This window comes from Dipodomys ordii, unplaced genomic scaffold (assembly GCF_000151885.1).
Source record: "Dipodomys ordii isolate 6190 unplaced genomic scaffold, Dord_2.0 Scaffold78, whole genome shotgun sequence".
NCBI lineage: Eukaryota > Metazoa > Chordata > Mammalia > Rodentia > Heteromyidae > Dipodomys > Dipodomys ordii.
Window position 1 is genome coordinate 6879938 of NW_012267294.1, and position 17627 is coordinate 6897564.

The 17627-nt window shown below is 38.8% G+C and overlaps 1 protein-coding gene across 1 annotated transcript in view; it reads left to right on the top strand.

Annotated features, from left to right (window-relative positions):
- Man1a2 (mannosidase, alpha, class 1A, member 2) overlaps nucleotides 1-17627 on the top strand; it is a 75828-nt gene that overhangs the window by 30152 nt on the left and 28049 nt on the right. The window contains exons 6-7 of the mRNA XM_013024712.1: nucleotides 7413-7507; nucleotides 16538-16661. Of these exons, the coding sequence (XP_012880166.1) occupies nucleotides 7413-7507; nucleotides 16538-16661 (219 nt within the window). The remainder of the gene's footprint in view (nucleotides 1-7412; nucleotides 7508-16537; nucleotides 16662-17627) is intronic.

Here is a 17627-nt window from a genome sequence, read left to right on the forward strand (position 1 = left end):
TTGCAGGTTAGAGGATATAAAATGTCCTTGAGAAAGGAGAGGAGCCACCTAGCAACAACTTCTTTGTTGTTATTGGTACTGGGGTTTGAACTCATAGCCTAGACACTTACTGTCCCTGAGTTTTTTTGATTGAGTCTAACACTCTACCACTTTGAGCCACAGCTTTACTTCCAGTTAAAAGTCTCATGGACTTTTCCTGCCCGAGCTGCCTTTGAAACTCAGGCCTGAGCTACCAGGCTCCTGGCCTACCTAAACATTTGTGCTTATGTCTCAAGTGCTAATTTTTTTGTGTATGGTTAATGGAGTTGATTGTTTTCAGAGCAATATGAATGTTATCCATAATGAATTTGGAGTAGTTTCTGCATGGGGAGCTTGAGTTATGGCTCCTTGTTGGTTGCCTGTCTAGAGGCTGAGCACATGTGAAGATTTTGCTTCTTGATGTCATGGAAAAAGCTCAGATACTGAATAAATGTGTGATGCTTCTGTTTTGCAACTCCTGAAGTCTCAGGGAAAGAAGAAACATGGGCCTCCTAATCTATCACCATGTGAGAACGTTAGAGCAGTGTGAGAACACAGGTGGAAGAGCACGCATAGTGCCTGACACAGTGCTGTCACTGTACTCTATGCCAAACGCCGGCCTTTCTCATGTGGTCAGTGCTCTGTATCTGTAAGAGGAGAGATATGGTAGTCAGCTTGACTGAAAAGGAAGGAGAATGTGTTATGACTTTCTCACACAATAGAACTTGTCCTGACCAATTTACTTTCCAGTGTGATCATTTTATATTGCACACCTTTTTTTTCTGTGAAAACTAACAATGAGGTGTCTTAAAAATAAGTGAAACAAACTGGGTGCCAATGGCTTATGCCTGTAATCCTAGCTACTCAGGAGGCTGAGATCTGAGAGGATCATGGTTTGAAGTCAGCTCAGGCAGGAAAGTCTGTGAGACTCTTTATCTCTAATAAACTACTCGAAAAAAGCTGGAAGTGGAGCTGTGGCTCAATTGATAGAGCACTCGCCTTGAGCAAAAGAAGCTCAGGGACAGTGCCCAGGCCCAGAGTTCAAGCCCCAGGACCAGCAAAAGAAAAAAAAAAGTAAAACATAGAAGAGTAATTTAAATATGACATTATTCTGATACTGAATGGACAATAGATGCTATTATCTCATTGGAACCAGAAAGTTAGCTGTAATTTAGAACATAACAGTGGAAATACGTAACTAGATTAAAGAGTGCTTTACATGCATCCTGTTCTCTGGCATATGGAAGTGAGTGAGGATTACATGCCATTCTAACAAAGTATTCCTCTTGTGTTGATTTATTAATATCATAAACTGAAGCTTTATCATTTTATTTCTCAGCATAAGGCTATTTATATTACCCCCAAGTTAAAATATCTTGATGATTTATGATGTTTACTTGGTGCTAGCTTCAAATATATGATACTTCTTCAATATAACCATTGCCTTTCTCATTTTTTAGTACTTATCAAAGTGGGCTTCCTTCCTGAATAAGATAGTGTAATTTATGTGGATAACAGCACCTAAAATGTGTCAGGTAAAATAGACAAATTATTATGTGGAGTTTAGGGCTTATTCACAGATAATAAAAACAAAATAAATAACAGCGGTATATTTTTACCAAAATGTAAATATACTCTATTGCCGATAGGTCAGGTTATTCTTGAATAAATTCAAGGATATTTTCCAAGACAAAATAGCCTGTAACCTTGAAGTCCTTTAAGTAAAAGTAAGTTACGAAAAAAAAAAGTTAAGTGCTTGAGTAGAGGCAAGGCATTGGGTTCTGTCTCCAATACCACCCCAATCTTGAAGGAAAGGAGTGAAAAAAATAAAAATAAGAAAATAAAAAAAGGAAATGTTATTTTTCCTGATTCAAATATCAGAAATTATTGTCCTCATTATATTAGTACTCACTTGAATTTTGGAAAACATGGTTTGGCTTGGGAAGTGGCTGCAAATTCCATTGAGAATTTCACATCATATCTGCAGACATGCTGGGGATTGGGCAGAATGTTGCACTGCACTCTGTTAACATAGTAGATAAACAGTTTCAGGTACATTCTCCAGCATATGTACCTATGAAGTTATGTATGCATTTGTATACATCTTGATGTGCTTGAAGTCACAGTGGTAATACTAATTCATTGTTCATGAATGTGATGGTTACTGATTTGATTAATCAGAAGACACAGTTTATAAATAGCTATAACAGGAGCTAGAAATTTTGGAGTAAGACTTAGGACAGAAGGGAGCCACCAAGAATTCTCAAATGCTTCGTGCAGCTCTGCCCCTTCCTTGGGTAAGCACTGAGCTACACCGCAGAGGGGCAGACATCACATGGTCCTAGCTCACACTGAAGAGTCTGAGTATCCAGTCAGGCGCTGCCAGCTGTGGGGAGACAGTTGAATTTTGAGTTTCAGAGCCTTATAAAAGAAAGCTCAGCATATAACCGAGTATGTAGAGAACTGGGGTCTCTGAAACACATACCCGTCACATTGACCAGAATGCAATTCAAAATTATTCAGTATATGAAAATACAAGGGAAAAATGTGACTCGTATATCTAAAAGAAATATAACTGATAACCTATCTTGAGGTGACTAGATACTGAAATTAGTTGATGAGGATTTTATAGCAGCCCAGTGGTATGTAGGAAAACATTTCTGAAAATGCGTAGGTGGAAATCTGAATAACATTGGAAAATCTAGGAATGAGAAATAAAGTATAAAGTATCCAAAGTTAAAAAAAAATTTGTTGTGTTTGCCATTTGGAAATCGCAAGAGCCACTAAACTTGAAGATAGATCAGTGTAAATTATTCATTGCGATGCAAAAGAGATTCCCAAATCTTAAAAGAAAGAACCAGAGGTTCAGAAACTTGTGGAATGATGTTGGAAAAGCCTAGCTTGTATTTAAATTTGAGTTCCAAATGGAGGAGAGCAGCTAGATGGAAAATGTAGTTGAAGAAGTAATGGTTATTATTTTTCTTTTATTGGTGATAGACCTAATTTAAAAGTGGGTTCTCAACAAGATGTGTTCTAAGCACCCCTAGGCATGTCATGATCAAACACCTGACCACCAACGAGAAAGAAAAAATTTGCAAGCATCTAGGGAAAAAAATGACAGTACTGTGTTTGGATGATTTAGAAGTATTCATTAGAAATCTTAGTTTATTTTTCTTTTTAATTTCTTTAAAAGTTATGTATTTGCTTAAAGCAAAAAATAGTATTTCACATTAGTATTATTTATAGAGAGAAAAGAGCTAGAAAAGAGAAGAGCATCTGGGAAAGGTGGGAAAGAGAGAGCTAGGAAAGAGAAGGGAGCAGGGAAAGAGAAGAGAAGGAAGAGCTGAAAAAGAGCAAGAAAAGAGCAGAGAGAGGTTTTTACTTTTTTTTTTTTTTTGCCAGTCAGGGGGCCTGAACTCTGGGCCTGAGTGCTGTCCCTCAGCTCTTCAGCTTAAGGCTAGCCCTCTACCACTGGAGGCACAGTGCCACTTCCGGCTTTTTCTGCTTATGTGCTGCTGAGGAATTGAACCCAGGACCTCGTGCATGCAAGGCAAGCGCTCTACCACTGAGCCACCTTCCCAGCCCAGGTTTTTACATTTTATAGGAAGTTGAACGATATTAATTTCAAGTAGACTGAAAAGTTAAAGATTTATAGTTGAGTTACTAGAGCAAACACTAAATGGAACAAACACAAGCATCAATAGCTCAGGAATAATAATATTAAACCAGGCCAGGTAGAAGGGAATTATCCCCCCCCCCCAAAAAAAAGAAATAACAATAGAGGTGAGAAACAAAATAAAAAGTAGAGCTGAGAGTATAGCTCAGTGGCAGATCATGTGCTAGCATGCCTGAGGCCCTGGGTTGGAACTCTGTCAGTGTGGGCATAAAATCGAGGGTTTTTTTGTTTTTGTTTTTGTCAGTCATGGGCTTGAACTTTGGGCCTGGGCACTGTTCCTCACCTCTTTAGCTCCAACCTCTTTAGCTACCACTTGAGCCACAGCTCCACTTCTGGCCTTTTCTGCTTATGTGGTGCTGAGGAATAGGACCAGGGCCTTCATACATGCCACCTTCTGAGCCACCTTCCCAGCCTCATGGTGTATTGTTTTATTTATATATATTATATCTCCCACTGCACTGTTCTGAAGCACTTCTTGTTTTCTTCTAGTAATTTCATAGTTTGGATTTCACATTTCAAGTCTTCAGTCCATTTGAAGTTGACTTTTATATAGGGTCAGAGAAAGCATTCTAATGTCATTCTTCTCTGTGTGAATATCCAGTTTTTCTGTTCTATTTATTAAAAGGTTCCTTCTTCCACAGTGTGCCCTTAGTCTCTGTTGGAAATCAGCTGGCTGTAGCTGTGTGGGTTAGCTTCTAGTCTTGCTATTCTGTTTGTCTCTGTATCTATTTTCATGCCAGTAGCATGCTGTTTCCATAACTGTGGGGTTGTGTGCTTTGAAATGAAGGAATATAATACCTCCTACGTTGTTCTTTTGCTCAAGGTATCTATGGCTGATTATTTGTTGTTGTTATTGTGATAAAAGTGTCAGTGGGGAGGGGTAACACTGCTACGAAGGAAATCACTCATTACTTATGTAACTGTAACCTTTCTGTACATTACCTTGATGATGATAATAATAATAAAGTATTCACACAGGAAGAAATTGTAAGCCACTGTGGGCCCAGACTTAGAAACTCTGGGGGGGGACGACAGGCAAGATGGGGGGGATGCTTAGAAGTAAGGATTTGATGTAGAATGGCTAGGAACCATGTGTACCATGCACTGGTGTGTCACATGTGTTTCCTGTGTATCGAAAAGCAGGTTGCCTTGTAGAAGGAGCTGTGTGGTTGAAGGAAAGACTTGGACAAGAGTCTTATTTTATACTTTGATACTTTTTGGATTTTTGGATTTGCCTGCCTGGCATACTAAAAACTAATGTGTTTTGTTTTGTTTTTTTGGGTCTGGTTGTGGGGCCTGAACTCTGGGCCTGGGCGCTGTCCCTCAGCTCTTCAGCTCAAGGCTAGCGCTCTACCGCTACTTGAACCACAGCACCACTTCCGGCTTTTTTCTTTTTGCTTATGTGGTGCTGAGGAATCGAACCCAGGGCCTCAGGCATGCAAGGCACGCGCTCTACCGCTGAGCCATCTTCCCAGCCCCAAAACTAATGTGTTTTAAATTGGCTATCAAAATGTTTCTTACACTAGGGAATGTGACTGTAATATATTTATTACTAAATTATTAATTATTTTAATTATTAATTTATTACTAAATTATTAATAAAAGTATACCCTTGATTTTTTTTCTCAGTGTATTAGGGTGTTTTCTTTTTGAACTGTTTACTATATTTGGTTACTGTTTAGTGTAACTTGTTAAAGGTAGTTGAAATTTAGACAATATATTATTGGCTAGTTCTAAATGAGAAATGAAAGTGCTTTCTATTTTAACTCATTTGAAGTGGTAGCTATTTTTTACCATTTTGAATATTAATTTTTTAATATAGAAGAGATGTGATATAGCTGGTCATAACTAATATAACTGACTAATAAGAGCTAATTTAACTCTGGTCTGAAACTTGGAGGTAGGTGCTGGTGGCTCATGCCTGTAATCCTAACTGCACAGGAGGCTGAGATCTGAGGATCATGGTTTCAAGTCAGCCTGGGCAGGAAAATTTGTCAGATTCTTATCTCCAATATGCCAATCAGAAAAAATCCAGAAGTGGCACTGTGATTCAAGTGGTATAGCGCTAGCCTTGAACTAAAGAAGTTGAGAGACAGCATCTAGGCCCCGAGTTCAAGCTCCATAACTGACACACACACAAAAAAACAAACAAACAAACTTGATCCTTCAGTCCTAATGATACTGATTATAATAGGTTGTAACTTATCTTTCCTAAGATATGAATGTTCAAAATGAGAGAACTGAGTTTACATGTGCTTTTCTAAATAGTGACCTAAATCATTGTGGGTTTTGTATTGAAGTAGATATTGAAGGCAATGTGAAATGGATTGAAGGATTGGTGAAGTGGATTTTGTCATATTTAAGGAATCTTGCAGAAGAACATCTTAACATACTCTTTTTAACAATTTTTTAAATTGTTATAAAGATGATGTACAGAGAGGGTTACGGTTACATAAGACAGGTAATGAGCACATTTCTTTTTGGACAGTGTCACCCCTCCCCTTGCCCTCTCCCAGTTTTTCCTTCTCATCTCCCACTGTCAAGTTGTAGAGTTCATTTCCAACATAGTATCTAGTGAGTACCACTCCTGCATTTGTTTACCTTTGTCTCTCCATTCTGTACCCCCTCTTACATTTCCAAAGACATCTAAAAGGGACAAACAGAACAAAAAGAAAACAAAAACAGCAAAAAAGAACAAAAACCTCGTTTCCATGCCCTGGAGTTCATTTTAACATCATATTTCTTTTTCTGCTTGTAACACAATATTTTCTGCCCCCAGCAATGTAGGAATGCTTTGCTTAATACAATCTCACCTAAAACCTGATTATATGAAAAGTAAAACTTCGTATATGAAGAATAGCAATTGTTGGCTGTTGACAAGGTAGCATCTTAAATAAGCTGTTTGGAATCTGTTTAAGAGCAGATCGGCATGAAGTGTGTAGGCTGGAGAGCACCACTTTTCTAACAGTGTTTGAACCCAGTTCTATTCTGGAGTTGGTGCTCCTGTACCTGAGTTAGTGGTCTTAGTATAAAGTATACAAACCTATTTACTGGGCTATACTAAGCAACAGTAGATTTTTAACTGTCTAGATCTTTTTGCTATTACATGCTAAGAAAATAGAAGTCTTTCTATGTACAGATAATAGTAAATGACTTTAAGTGTTTGGAAAGATTACTGATGACATGTGGGTAGTGTGTTGCTTTGAGTACTGAAAAGCCAGGGTAACATGGGAGGATGAAACATATATAACTCTTGGTGTAAACTTTGAGTGTGAACTCAAATATTTTCTTTCATTTTCTAATGCATTTAGACTTTCATGAAAAGTGTCGAGACCTGTATTTCTATTGGTTCTAGGGTGCTTATCCAAATTGTGTTCCATCTTTCTTTTGCTTTAATGTTTGAACTAAGATTGACTGTCTATCTTGTATGCAGTACTATAGCCTAGTGTTTTCTCTTAGTTTTGTTTTTGCCAGCTGAAAATACAAATAATAACGCCCACACCGCATCTTTTCTTTTCAGTTGGTCACGGTTCAGGGTGTGCATGTGGGGTACCTGTGCTTAGTGTCCAGCTTGCAGACATTTACTCTGCTTTCTATGAGATTTTCCCCCAAGCTCCTTATACCTAACTATACCTCTGTCCATAGCTATGAGTGGGAGCAATAACCAAGTGCATGCTGATGGTTATAAGTTATAATTACTTATGTGTTTTTATTTCAGATATTCAAGGTCAAAGCAGTACAATTGGCTGAGAAGCTCCTGCCTGCCTTCAATACACCTACTGGTATTCCCTGGGCAATGGTGAATCTGAAAAGGTAAACTCTTCCATGTGGTCGCTCATCAGGAAGAATTCAGTTAACTGATTTTTTTTTTTTGGACCTTTAGTCTTCCAAATGTTCTGAAAGTCTTCGTGTTTTTCAAGACTTATTTTTATTTTCTCTGCATGTGTGTGAATGGATATTGCTTTAAACTGTTTTCTGTTCTGTTTTAAAAGTATCTTCTTTACTTTGAGAGGGGTCAGGCCTCATTCCAGATGGGCCACCTGCCTTAGCCCTCATTCCAGTCATTACTCTATCTCTCTAAGCCTGGGTTTGTCTCCTTTACCTGTGTGTTTATGCACCATTTGTTTCTCTTATTCATTTCTACTTAGCATGGTTAACAGATTCATAAGTCTTCCTTTCTCTTTTTTCTTTTCATACTCTGCCTGCTTTTGTTCTCAGTCAAAGTGTGAAAAGCAATGTGCTAGAAATTAGGACTTCTATTGTTGAATGCCATCATTTTAAAAAATGATGACGGCACCATTCATGACATAGTGTAGGGTCTTTCTTAAGACTATAGTTGCGAGTGAACTCCTAAAAGTATTTGCAGTCTGTTTCATTCTGAAGGAAAACACAGATTTTTACTTGGATAAGATGTTTTTATTATATAACTGTGTAAATAATGCAGATCATGTACAAATTAAAATTTGAGTAATGTCAATATTTTAACTTGCATTTAAATTGTGTATGCTGGAATTTTTGCTGCTCATTTTTTTTCTCCAAGTCATATTTACCATTCATCATGTGGACTTCGTAAATTACATGAAAATTTGATGGATGAACTCCTTGCATTCAGACCCCTTAGAATAAAAGGAGCATCTATTTTTCTGGAGGTGTGACTTTATTTTTAAAAATAACCAATTTCATCATTTCTTGCTAATGTCGAGTGTTGAATTACCTTGAGAAGTCAGCCTTTAACAGTGAATATTAATTTTGCTATGTATAACATGTATTAGCTCATTTATGAGGGGAAGCTGGCTGGGGTTCTAGAGACACCGCCTCATAGGGGTGTGGACAGTCAATACCATATGTATATTTATTCTCTTAGTATCATGAAAGATTTTCTGATACTTTCTTCAGTAGTTTGCTAGTGTGCTATAGCTTTCTTAGTAATTAAAACCTAATTCTGATAAGGAGAAAGATTGGAGGGGCCTGCCTTTTTCTTTTACCATAAAAGAAAAAACTGAAAAACCAAGCTTATGTCACAGAACATTGTTTGATAAAAAGTTTTCAGGGACCATACCGTGACCATTTTATAAGATAATTGCCCACTTAATTTCTTAGTATACATGTATACAAATGCATTACTGGCATTTACATCATAAATGCAATTATTTGTCTCTTTGTATGTCTACTGGAGTCTATGCATTTTCCATATAGGCTTTGCCAGTAACCATCTCACATCTCTTGTCTTCTGTAACATGATGCAGTATTCAGAGACACAGCATGTATACTTGGCAGGAGCTTCCTTGTGTATCTTTAAATTTTATTTTTACTATCTTTTAAGTACTTTTACAAAGGAGTTCCTACTCAGCAACTCAGTTTATCAGTGCATCTTTATTGGTAGCACCCCTTCATTGTTCTCTCCTAGCCCAACTCCTCTCCTCAGTTTTGTCAGTTTCATAGGATTTGCTTGCTCTCCACTTCCCCCCTCTCCTTGACCTATGCCACACACCTCTCAAGTAAGTTTCCCAGTACTTACTTGGTAGGACTGTGAGTTTGTTTTTCTAGGGGATTACATTGTTTGAATTCTTTCTCTAGCAGGGCTTTTTAAATGGTTTATTTGGATGCTTCAGAGAGAGAGAGAGAGAGAGTGTGTGTGTGTGTGTGTGTGTGTGTGTTTTGGTGGTCATGAGGCTTGAACTCGGCTTGGGTGCCGTCCCTGAGCTCAAGGCAAAGGCTCTACCACTTGAGCCACAGCGCCACTTATGGTTTTCTGGTTGTTAATTGGAAATAAGAGTCTCATGGACTTAACTGCCTAGGCTGACTTTGAACTGCAATCCTCCGATCTCAGCCTCCTGAATAGCTAGGATTATAGGCGTGAGCCTCTGGTACCTGGCTTCTTCTGTGTTTTATAATTTCTCATTTAATGATACCTCATTGGACATACTTGAGATCATCCATGTGAGACCCAGCCTAGTTACATCATAATTTGTAAATTCATTTCCGAGTCAATGGCACTAGTTTCCATTATTTTTCTATCTACTGCTATGATAGCCTTCTGTTATCTGTCTTGAGGTAGTGGGGATTATTTTATCTTTCTGGAAATGGTTCTTAAGAATATGATACTAGCTGGGAGCTGGTGGCTCACGCCTGTAATCCTAGCTACTCAGGAGGCTGAGATCTGAGGATCACAGTTCAAAGCCAGCCAGGGCAGGGAAGTCCCTGAGACTCTTATCTCCAATAAACCACTCAAAAGCCGGAAGTGGTGCTGTGGCTCAAGTGGTAGAGCTTGCCTTGAGCTGAAGAGTTGAGGGACAGTGTTCAGGCCTTGAGTTCAAGCCCTACGACCAGCCAATAAAAAAGAATATGATTACCGGATCAAAGGGCATATGCTTTTCTTCTGTGGGATAGATACTCAGTTGTAAGTTTGCTATAGCAAAGGGATTTAGTAGATGCTACTGAAGTGTTTTCTGCATAGTCTGTGGAATATCACACTCTTGCCCCTGTGTGGGAGCATAGGGGTCTTTAGGTGCATGGGTGCTGTTGTTTCCCATGGACTGGTGGTTGTCACTCATCGCTGTTTTTTGCCATTGTTTGGCTTCCCCATTCCATTACTTCATGCTTTATTTGTCCTATTTCTACTTGGAGTTATCTTGTTATTTTAATCTTTCTCCATACGTAGTCACTAATTTTAGACCTCTCCTCTGCATTAATTATTACTTTCCTGATTAAATTAATGGTAATGTTGTAATTCCTAGAATAATCACACAAGCAAAAAGAAATCAGTACAGAAACTAGAATACTCAAAAAAAAAAAAAGCTCAATAATTAAGACAGAAAAGAGAACTAAAGAACTGATAGGAAAAAATTGTAATCCTAGCTACTCAGGAGGCTGAGATTTGAGGATCATGGTTCAAAGCCAGCTGGGGCAACAAAATCTGAGGCTTACGTCCAATAAACTACTCAGAAAAAGCTGGAAGTGACACTGTGGCTCAAGTGGTAGAGCACTAGTCCTGAGCACAGAGAGGCTTGGGGACAGTGGCCCAAGCCCCAGGATTGGCCAAAAAAAAAACAAAAAAAACCAACAACAAACCAATTCTAGGCTTGTCTGAAGGACAGTAGTGAAAAATTAAAACAAATATTGCCTAGAATCATCAATACAAATCTATAATTGAAGGATAACCTGAAGTTTAAAACCATATTTAGGGGTGGAGAATATAGGTCAGTGATGGAGTGTGTGTCAGATAAAACTTGAAGCTCAGGTTTAATCCTCAGGGATGGGGAAAAATAGAATATATATATCACATATACACATATATGTATACATATAGACTCACACTTGAGCATATATAATTAATTATAGAACTGACCAGTAAATATTTAAATGATGCTAAATCCTAATGGTAAGAAACTATTATAAAACGCTCATCTAGTTATGAGATTTCCCACACAGATAGGTAAAAATCTTGACAACATTTTTGGGGGTTCCTTTTGTTTCTTTTACATTTTGTCACAAAACTCAGACTCCATATTATTAAAACAACCATTATATAAAGCTGTTGTATTTATCCTTAATCAAAGAAGGAGGTTTTTTATTTGATAGAACATTACCATCTTTTGCGAATGAGGAGGAAAGACCATTTTTGCATTGTAGGTTTACATATATATAAGTTTATTCTTATCAAAAGCCATAAATTTCTTGAACAGGTAAGGAAATAGAGTTATGGGTGAAAGAAGCCATACATAAGAAATTTTGTCATAGTACATTTCATAAAAACAGAATTACAAGTACAGTTTAAACTTCCAAGGGAAAGGGGAGAAAGTTTGGTAGTCACAGATAAAATAATATGCTGCCACATAAGAGGTATCATAGGGAGATATTTCTGTTATACTAGAAATATTTATAACCAGGCTATGGCAACAAATGATAAGGATTACCCTATGTAGTCACAGATGTACAATTTGAGAATGAATGGATTTAAAGTGATTTATTTACTTAAAGTGATTATTTAAAGCATGTAACAAACTGAATTACATTTTGAGTTTACTGCAAAACATTTTTCAAAATACAAATAATTACTAAACAAGAAAGAAGAATGTCTAATACATTTATCTAAATTTGAAATGATCACCTTCACTGATAACTCCTTTTGAGAAAATATTCCTCTTATATTTGCTTAAACCAAATTCTGTTTCAATACAAGACACTTTTAGTTCTAAACTTTTTAAAAATGTGCTCATATTTTCACAAATACATCTTCTTACTTTCATTTAGAGTACCTCATATAAATAGATTTTTTTGTTGAAATAAGACGTGTGTGTGTGTGTGTGTGTGTGTGTGTGTGTGTGTTCATTTAGAGTACCTCATATAAATAGATTTTTTTTTGTTGAAATAAGACGTGTGTGTGTGTGTGTGTGTGTGTGCGCGCGTGCGCGTGTGCACGCGCGCATGCACTCTACTGCTTGAGCCATAGTGCCACTTAAGCTTTTTTGGTACTTAATTGGAGATAGGAGCCTCATGGGCTTTCCTGCCTGGGCTGGTTTCACACTGCCATCCTTAGGTCCCAGCTTCCTGAGGAGCTCGGATAAGGCTTCTGATTTTTAGGTTAGTGTAAGTTTTCTTCTGACTCAGATAACACAGCGCTGCAGGACTTGCCAGTTTTACCCCATTGGTGTCGACAGTATGAATGTGTCACTGAAATATTTCTTTGATTTAGATGATAAAAATAACATTTATTTGCTCTATAAATACATGTAATTGAAAATAGTTGTTCTGCGAGGTGATTATTTCTAAAGTCAAGATTTGCCACTTGAAATTGCACATTGTTTGAGTGCTTTAATTATTTAGTTCATTCCATTCTTCTGTTTGGATAAATTGCAGCCAACGTTTGAAATTGGACTCGTTTCGTTGAATACACTGATTAAATATTTTCAGTGGATTTTGAACAAAATATAAACCAAAATATAGATGAGTCATTATTAAAACATTTAAATACAATTATGGGATGCTCAGGCTGAGCTAGCATGGGCCTCGTGAGATGTCTGTCAAGCATTTCTTTATTCCTGTTGCTGGCAGTCAGTCAGGAGAGAAACGATGTTTGTTAATTGTGTTGTATACTGGTTGAAAATGCAGTTTCCGTGTTTTTCTGTTGAGTATGTCTGAAAACCTACATTTTAATAATGAATCATAATTTGTAGAAGAAATAGATCTAGTAGGTTTGGGGCAACTCATCAGTTTTTGTAGTTGGAAGTTTCTGTGCTCATGAGTTTTCTATAATTTGTTTAGATCTTTTGTGAATAGGTAGAGTATATGTAGATGTCAAATGTAATGTTTAGATCCTTTCTGTGACGCTGTATGTAAAATAGAAAATGAAAAGTCTTGTTTAGAATTTAGTATTTTGAAAAATGTACGAATGTGCTGTGAATGAAACATAACTTTGTGACTTTTGGCCAGAAAATGTTTGTAGGATAGAGTATTAGACTTTTATATCTGCCCACATGTTGTCCATCTGCTATATAGAAACCTAGCTGATTTTTCTCAATGACATGTTTTATTCCTAAACATGCCATAAATGTCTGTAATATTCCATCATAATTCCAATACAAACAAAAACGCAGAGATTTTTCCTTGGTCTAGAGAATTCTTGCATAATCTGGATCGTGTCTAGCTCTCTAAACTTAACCTTTACTTATCCTTACTCTGAGCTCTAACCATTCCAGCCCTGCCTTTCTCTCTAGGCCATTGTGCTTGCTGTTTCCCATACTAGGAATTCTCTTCCAAGTCTCTTCATCAGGGCCTGCTTTTCACCGCGTCTCAGCTGAAATTGTTTAACCTCAGAAACTCTTCTCTGAATATAACATCTGAAGAGTGGAGCTGGCTAGGGAGCCTTTTCACTTGCCTCCCCTCTCTTCCGCCCTCCCCGCCCCATCTGCCTCTCTTGAGTAGTGTCTCATTGTGTACCTGTGGTTGACCTGGAACTTGCTGTGTAGCACAAGCTGCCCACAAGCTCACCATTTTCCTGCCTCTGCTTCTTGGGCACTGGCATTTCAGGCATGTGCCACCACACCCAACTCTAATGTACTTTCTGTTGTTTGTTCCATACTGTATTTCCTGCTTGTTCTCTTTATAGCAGCTGTCACTTATTCTGTGGGCTTACTTGATGTGGGAGCAGACATGTTACCTGCCAGGCTTACCTGGGTCCCTCTCATAGCAGAGTAGGGACTATTTGTGAAGTGAATGATGGCCTTACATAGTTACTATGTTTTTTATTACTTCTTTGATTTTACTAGTTATAAAAATCTCTTAGTGGCATTTCCTTCCATAATTTCCAGAGGCAGTGTAAAAATAGCCGTCTACAATGAAAGAACTTTAAGTAAGGTAGTGATATATCCCAATGTAGATTTTAATACATTCTTACACAGGTCAGTAAAACAAAGAAAACTGAATTGCTATTATACAAGTAGATATATTTGAGAAGAAAATATATATTTGACTTCTTCCTAGAAGTAAGAGAACATCGCAGAGAATGGTTTAGAATTCTAGTCAGAATAGCCCATGAAGAATAAATCTGGACTTACATTTCTGAGTGGAACAACTCTTATCAGATTACCCTTTCACCAAAACAATCATAAAAGGTAGACAAAGATGTATAAAAACAAATGGTTTGAAGGGTCCGTGCAGCCAGCCAGGGCTTGTGGGGCTGTGATCTTAAAGAAGGCCGTCCCCCTAAGGCCGCTTTGAGGCAGGGTCTTCTGACACAGTGCAAGCTGGCCTCTCCTGTGTGCTAATGCTCCAGACCATGTCCTGAGGGAGAGCCCTAGCCTAAAGTCAGTCTTTGAGGGCCAGAGGAGACTACCAATTGTCAGGTCTTGAACTGCTGCAATGATTTGAGATACAACACACAGTCTCAGGTAGGAAGGAATCATGGAGGAAAAGCCCAAGCATTGATGTCATAGGTGTTGTACAACTTCATATACATTGGACAAAACACAAAGAAACCCAGCAGAAACTCGCAGAAGGAGCATAGTAGGCAATGAAAAGATTTAACAGCCCCATTGGACTAAGAGACCAGAGACTGGTGCTTGGTGAGGAAGCCAGCATCCCTGGTTTATAGCTGAGGTCACAGATCCACTGTATCCAACCTGTGCTCAGAAGAAATTAAATGTTTCTTAAAAGATAATGTCATTTAAGGGGCTGGGAAGGTAGTTCAGTGGTAGAGTGCTTACCTCACATATATGAGGCCCTAGGTTTGATTCCTCAGCACCCTATAAACAGAAAAGGCTGGAAGTGGCACTATGGCTCAAGTTGGTAGAGTGCTAGCCTTGAGCTAAAGAGCTCAGGGATAGTGTCCAGGCTTAAAGTTCAAGCCTGACCAACCAAAAAATAAGATATGTCAAGTTTTCGTTTGTGTAGTCATGTTGCACATAAAAATAGGGTAGGCTAAAAAAATGAAGTAATATTGTCCTACAGATTGTATATATATAAAAACCAAGTATCCACAAGATTACCACTGTAAGTTTTCAAAATAGAAAATAATTGCATCTGTCCCAAGGGACAATCAATAGGGGAATGATTAAATACATTATGCATATTTATAGAACGTGGTAGTCTTCACACAGGCACTACCAGAGTTGTTTGAGGTAGGGCCATTCTTTATTGTATGATGCTGTTCTGGCCATAGCAGAACATTTTCTGTCTTCAGGACTAGCACAATAACTCACGTTTTCAGACAAGTTAAAATGCTCTCACATATTGGTGTGCCTCTGGAGTGGTGTATTCTAGCTGAGAGCCTTCTCATCATGGAGGTCTGGGCAGCTCAGGAAAATGAGAATGCTGTTCGTGGTCTGATACAGAGAAAGTGCTCAAGCGCATTGCAGGGTTTCAGTGCAAGGGGCAGAGCAGTTGGCACAGTTGGCTCATGCTGTATTTTAAGGAAGTAGGAAAATAATAACATAGGGTTATTTCCATATGCACTTGGGATGCTGAGTATGTAGGGTATGAGTGAGGGTGGAGCTTGGTGGTAGAAAGTGAATGAGAATGTATGAAAGCTATTCAAATGTATGTTTTTGGTATCTTTTCTTCTTTTTTTTTTTTGAAACAAGGTTTACTGTGCAATTGTGTAGCACAGGATGGTCTTGAATTTATAATCCTTCTGCCTTAGCCTCCTGAGTGCTAGGGTTATAGACACACACACACACACGTGCACGCGCGTGCACACGCACACACGGGTTTTACAACACACACAGTGTCTTGGGTTTGGGAGCTTGAACTCAAGGTCTTGTGTGTACTCATGGCTGATGTCAAACTTTGGCCTGGCTTTTGACTAGTTATTTGGAAATAGAGTCTCAGACTTTCTGCATGGGCTTGCTTGGTGCCTCAATTCTGGAGGTCTCAGTTCCCTAAGTAGTTAGATTACAGGTGCAGCCAGCAACCAGCTATTACCTTTATTTTTATTTTTTTAATCTTTATTTTTTTTGGGTCCGGTCGTGGGGCCTGAACTCGGCCTGGGCGCTGTCCCTCAGCTCTTCAGCTCAAAGCTAGTGCTCTACCACTTGAGCCACAGCGCCACTTCCGGCTTTTTTCTTTTTGCTTATGTGGTGCTGAGGAATCGAACCCAGGGCCTCAAGCATGCAAGGCAAGCGCTCTACCACTGAGCCACCTTCCCAGCCCTAATCATTATTTTAAACATAGGTATAATTGCCTATTAAGGTATTTTATAATTTAAAATTTAAGTTTACTTAAAGTATTGTGTTTTGTATATAATACTTCTAATTATATAGTTTCTAAGATTTATATAAAATGTATATGTTTATTTTAAGTTTTGATCTTTTTCAACCTTTTTCCTTTATCTTGGCTTTCATTTAGTGGAGTAGGACGGAACTGGGGCTGGGCATCTGCTGGTAGCAGTATCCTGGCTGAATTCGGCACACTGCACATGGAGTTTGTTCACCTCAGCTACCTGACAGGGGACCTGGTTTACTTCAAAAAGGTTAGTCACCCTTCTTCTTGTGTTTCTTTGTTTCAAGAGTCCTTGAAGAGTTGCCCAAAGTCCTTCCTAGGTACACTTACCAGGATTCTGACCTTTGTTATTTCCCTACTTATAAATCATTCAAAGAAATCTCTTGGGGCTGGGAAGGTGGCTCAGTGGTAGAGCACTTGCCTTGCATGCATGAGGCCCTGGGTTCGATTCCTCAGCACCACATAAGCAAAAAGAAAAACGCCAGAAGTGGCGCTGTGGCTCAAGTGGTAGAGCGCTAGCCTTGAGCTGAAGTTCAGGCCCCACGACTGGGCCCCCCTCCCCCCCCAAAAAAAGGAACATGAATAGAATTTATACAGACCTACCAGAACAAAGGAAGGAAGGAACATAAACAATAAATAATGGCCCAAAGTACTTACTAGAAAATAGCAATTGAGAGTCTGGGTTCAGTTCTCCATAAGGAAGAAGATAAGGGGCTGGGAAGGTGGCTCAGTGCCTTGCATGCATGAGGCCCTGGGTTCGATTCTTCAGCATAAACAGAAAAAGCTGCAATTGTGCTGTGGCTCAAATGGTAGAGTGGTAGCCTTGAGCTGAAAAGCGCAAGGACAGTGCCCAGGCCCAGAGTTCAAGCCCCATGACCGACAAAAAAAAAAAAAAGAAGGTAAGCCCTCATCTCTGAAGAACAAACAATAGGAACAAAGATGCAAGTGCTCAGAGACAACTAACCACACGGAGTTCAGGTTCAAAATGTATAAGAGACTTAGACAACAAAATCTAGCAAAGGGCCGGGCGCTGGTGGCTCACGCCTGTAATCCTAGCTACTCAGGAGGCTGAGATCTGAGGATCGCAGTTCAAAGCCAGCCCGGGCAGGAGAGACCACGAGACTCCTATCTCCAATAAACCACCAGAAAACCGGAAGTGGCGCTGTAGCTCAAGTGGTAGAGCACTCGCCTTGAGCTGAAGAGCTGAGGGACAGCG